We start from the raw sequence: 357 nt of genomic DNA on the forward strand, positions 1-357 counted from the left end.
AGAGTAGCTCATGCAGGACACAAATCCTCCCTGGGACTAACCCAGTCCAGCCCAGCACAGCCTGAGCCGCAGGAGCTCCAGTTCCCACTGTGATCCCAGCAGAAACTTTCCCCCAGGAAAGAAACAGGTGCTGTGTCTCCTGTAACCCAACTCCCCTTGGCCCCAGGCAGGGAGATCCCAGTGCTGAGCTGGCCCAGGGCAGCTCCAGGCCCAGCTGGGGGGTCCGGCCCAGCTCGTCATCCTCATCGTCCGAGTCCAGCTCGGGCCCGATGTAGTTCCCGAACTCGTCGTACAGATCCGTGTCCATGCTGGGGGAGGGAGCAGAGCTCGGGAGTCACTGCCTGAGCCCCGCGGGGC

General features: G+C 63.6%; 1 protein-coding gene across 4 annotated transcripts in view; it reads right to left on the reverse strand.

Moving 5' to 3' along the window:
• Positions 1 to 307, reverse strand: part of EFTUD2 (elongation factor Tu GTP binding domain containing 2) — a 17,388-nt gene extending 17,081 nt beyond the window's left edge. For 2 of the 4 annotated variants that reach the window (XM_009081470.1, XM_009081467.1), the window contains exon 1: positions 194 to 307. In XM_009081470.1, coding sequence (XP_009079718.1) covers positions 194 to 307 — 114 coding nt within the window. The remainder of the gene's footprint in view (positions 1 to 193) is intronic. The other 2 variants (XM_009081468.1, XM_009081469.1) reach the window with 2 other exon arrangements.
• Positions 308 to 357: the final 50 nt, after the last annotated feature.

This window comes from Acanthisitta chloris, unplaced genomic scaffold (genome assembly GCF_000695815.1).
Source record: "Acanthisitta chloris isolate BGI_N310 unplaced genomic scaffold, ASM69581v1 scaffold3509, whole genome shotgun sequence".
Taxonomy (NCBI): domain Eukaryota; kingdom Metazoa; phylum Chordata; class Aves; order Passeriformes; family Acanthisittidae; genus Acanthisitta; species Acanthisitta chloris.